General features: G+C 44.4%; 1 protein-coding gene across 1 annotated transcript in view; it reads left to right on the top strand.

Annotated features, from left to right (window-relative positions):
• The first annotated feature begins 543 nt into the window (after positions 1–543).
• The window catches only part of LOC103367443 (high-affinity choline transporter 1-like), an 8,377-nt gene continuing 6,101 nt past the window's right edge, over positions 544–2,819 (top strand). Inside the window, exons 1-3 of the mRNA XM_008295465.1 lie at positions 544–727; positions 1,978–2,091; positions 2,614–2,769. Of these exons, the coding sequence (XP_008293687.1) occupies positions 544–727; positions 1,978–2,091; positions 2,614–2,769 (454 nt within the window). The remainder of the gene's footprint in view (positions 728–1,977; positions 2,092–2,613; positions 2,770–2,819) is intronic.

Below are 2,819 nucleotides of genomic sequence, written 5' to 3'. Positions count from 1 at the left end.
ATCACCTAAGATGCATCCATTAAATACTGACCGTTTGATTTGACCATGATTCAGTAAAGAGGAAGCGTTCCATGGGGGGTGAAGGCTTCTCAGAGGCACTGTGATGATGTTTTACATCACAGCGCTGCATGTGCACGGCCACGCTGTCTGCTCTGGTGCAGGACAGCAGCACATGTGCAGAGGGGGAGGATGCAAATCTGGGCCCCAGGCCAGCACTGCAACAACGAGCGGCGGCTTGCTGTTTGAAAAGCTGCTGGTGTCAGGTTTCAGTGTGATTCTAACCATTTCCTGCTCACATCAGTACAGTGGAGCTGTTCAGAGTCTTCCTGTTCAGACGGTTGGGTGTCATTTTAGTTTACGTTATGCAATTACATACAGGATGCAGTGTTCTCATTTCTTCTACATTCCACACTGCTGCTGCCTGAGGCCTCCTTCATGGCCACGCCCCTTCACTGCCTGAGCATACAGTCGGTCTGCCTACTTGGTTATTCAGGTTGAGCCGGTGCTAAAAGCAGCGTCTGCACTTTGCGGCGGACAGCCAGCATGGCTCTCAACATCCCCGGACTGATCGCTACCATCGTCTTCTACCTGCTGGTGCTTGGGATCGGCATCTGGGCTTCCATCAAATCCAAAAGGGATGAAAACAGGACGCAGGCTGATCATGCAGACATGGCTCTGCTGGGAAACAGAAAGATCAGCTTGGTGGTCGGCATCTTCACCACGACAGGTGAGTTCATTCTGGGCTGTATGTACAGTTATATCAGAGAGTATTCAGACCCCTTTATGCTTCTTATGTTCTGCCATCAATCTACCATAAATAACCCAGAATTTAAAGAGTAGTGCAGATGTAGTAACCCTCAGATGACCTACCAACGCCTACAGTCTTCCATGAGTGGAGTCAAAAATGGCCCCAGTTAGAATCAATGCATTTTTGCAATAAACTCAAGAAATGTCTTTAATTTTGGTCACAGATGATAATTTTTATTGTGTTTTGATCAACAAAAGAGTGATTTCATTTTTGACATGCTCATTTATCACTTTTTATAAAAACGTGATCCATTTCCTCTTCGGAGGACTCATCAGAGGACTCATCAGAGGACTCCTTCGTGTCTGACTTCAGCGATGGGAGCTTGGTTTCCAGGTGGTCTGACATCTCCAGGTGGACAATAGTCTGGGTCCTCTACACCTGACATGTCAGAGCCTAAGTCGACCCCCTCCATGGACTCTTCAGCCCATCCATCCAGGATCTTTTGTGAGGCAAGGTCATCAGGAATCCTAAATACCAAAATGCCACCCCTGAAGTAAAGCATGGTGGTGGCAGCATCATGCTTCTTAGCAGCAGGGACGTGGAAGAAGGGCCCCATTTGAATGCACAGAAGTCCTTTAAGATGAGTAGAGGTGACCTGAAACTAGAACAATGGTTAATTTCACAGACAAGACGTATAGAGTGGCTTCAGGACAAGTCTGTCAAGGCGTAAACCCATGAAAACATCTGCAGAGAGACCTCAGGATGAAGTTCACAGATGCTTCTCATCACATCTGATGGAGAAAATCTGCATGGAGAGCTGGATAAACCCCCCAAACCCTGCTGCAAAACACCTCCATGTCATATGACTGAGTCTAGACTGATGTGGAAAGTAGAGATTGTATTTATTTAAGATTAATACGACACTTTACAGTGTGCAGAAAGTGAACGGTCTGAATACCTGCTGAAGTGACTGTGAGGTGAATGTTGAGACTATTACATTCAGTTTTTTGTATTTTAAAAATGTGTATTAACTAACTAACCCTAACCCTAGCCCTAAAAAACAAACAAACTTCAAGTTTCTGGTCGTATCTTTCCGAGCTCACACAAAGAAGGCCACACACTCTGAGCAAACATGTCAGATGTTGTCCAGTAACACAAAAATTCACAAACAAATGCCTGCAATGCTTGAAAAAGGGACGATCATTTGGGATAAACTGTGTGCCGTGCAGCTACCTGGGTCGGAGGAACCTTCATCATCGGCACCGCTGAGACGGTTTACGACCCGAAGCTGGGCCTGATTTGGGCCGTGATGCCGCTAGCAGCAACGCTGGCCTTCGTTCTCGGTAAGGTTTGAGTTCTTTTAACTAGCGGTTGGAAAACTAAGCAATATGTGAGCTTTAACGCCTCAACTGTCGCTTCAGAGTTACGCATTAATCAACACTTTCAATCTTCTCATCTTTGACTTCAGCTGCTGAGTTTCAGCTGTTCAGTAATCAGCGTTTTAAAGTTGTTTCAACAAAGCAGGAAGAACAACTTTTGTCTTCTTATTTGAAGATACTTAAACTACAAAACACTATTAAATAAAATGAAGAACGTAAATATACGCCATTCTTATTATTGTTATTATTATTATTATTATTATTATTAGGAAATGCCATCCATCACAACATAATTTTGCTTCTTCATTAATATCACTTTGGTTAAAAACAGTCCTCACTGTTCTATTTGCTGCTTTAAAGTCATGTTTGAACGTTCAGGAGGTTTTTTAGGGTTTTTATTTGATGTTTTATGTTTGTTTTGTAGAAAGATTGAACACGTGAAGAGATCAATAACAATACGTTCATGTTTCCCCTTTTCCTGTCCAGGTGGCCTTTTCTTCGCTGAGCCGATGAGAGACAGGAAGTACGTGACCATGATGGATCCGTTCCAGATCAAGTACGGAAACGGGCTGAGCGGACTTCTGTCGGTGGCGCCGCTCATGTCAGAAATCATCTGGGTGACGTCGACACTGATAAGTTTGGGTAACGTGTTTCTCTCTTTGCACGCTCTCCAATGAACCGCTAGCTTTGGC

The sequence above is a fragment of the Stegastes partitus genome, unplaced genomic scaffold, assembly GCF_000690725.1.
Source record: "Stegastes partitus isolate 25-593 unplaced genomic scaffold, Stegastes_partitus-1.0.2 Scaffold1050, whole genome shotgun sequence".
NCBI lineage: Eukaryota > Metazoa > Chordata > Actinopteri > Pomacentridae > Stegastes > Stegastes partitus.
Note: the sequence above shows the minus strand (reverse complement) of the source record. Positions and strands in the feature narration are given on the sequence as shown.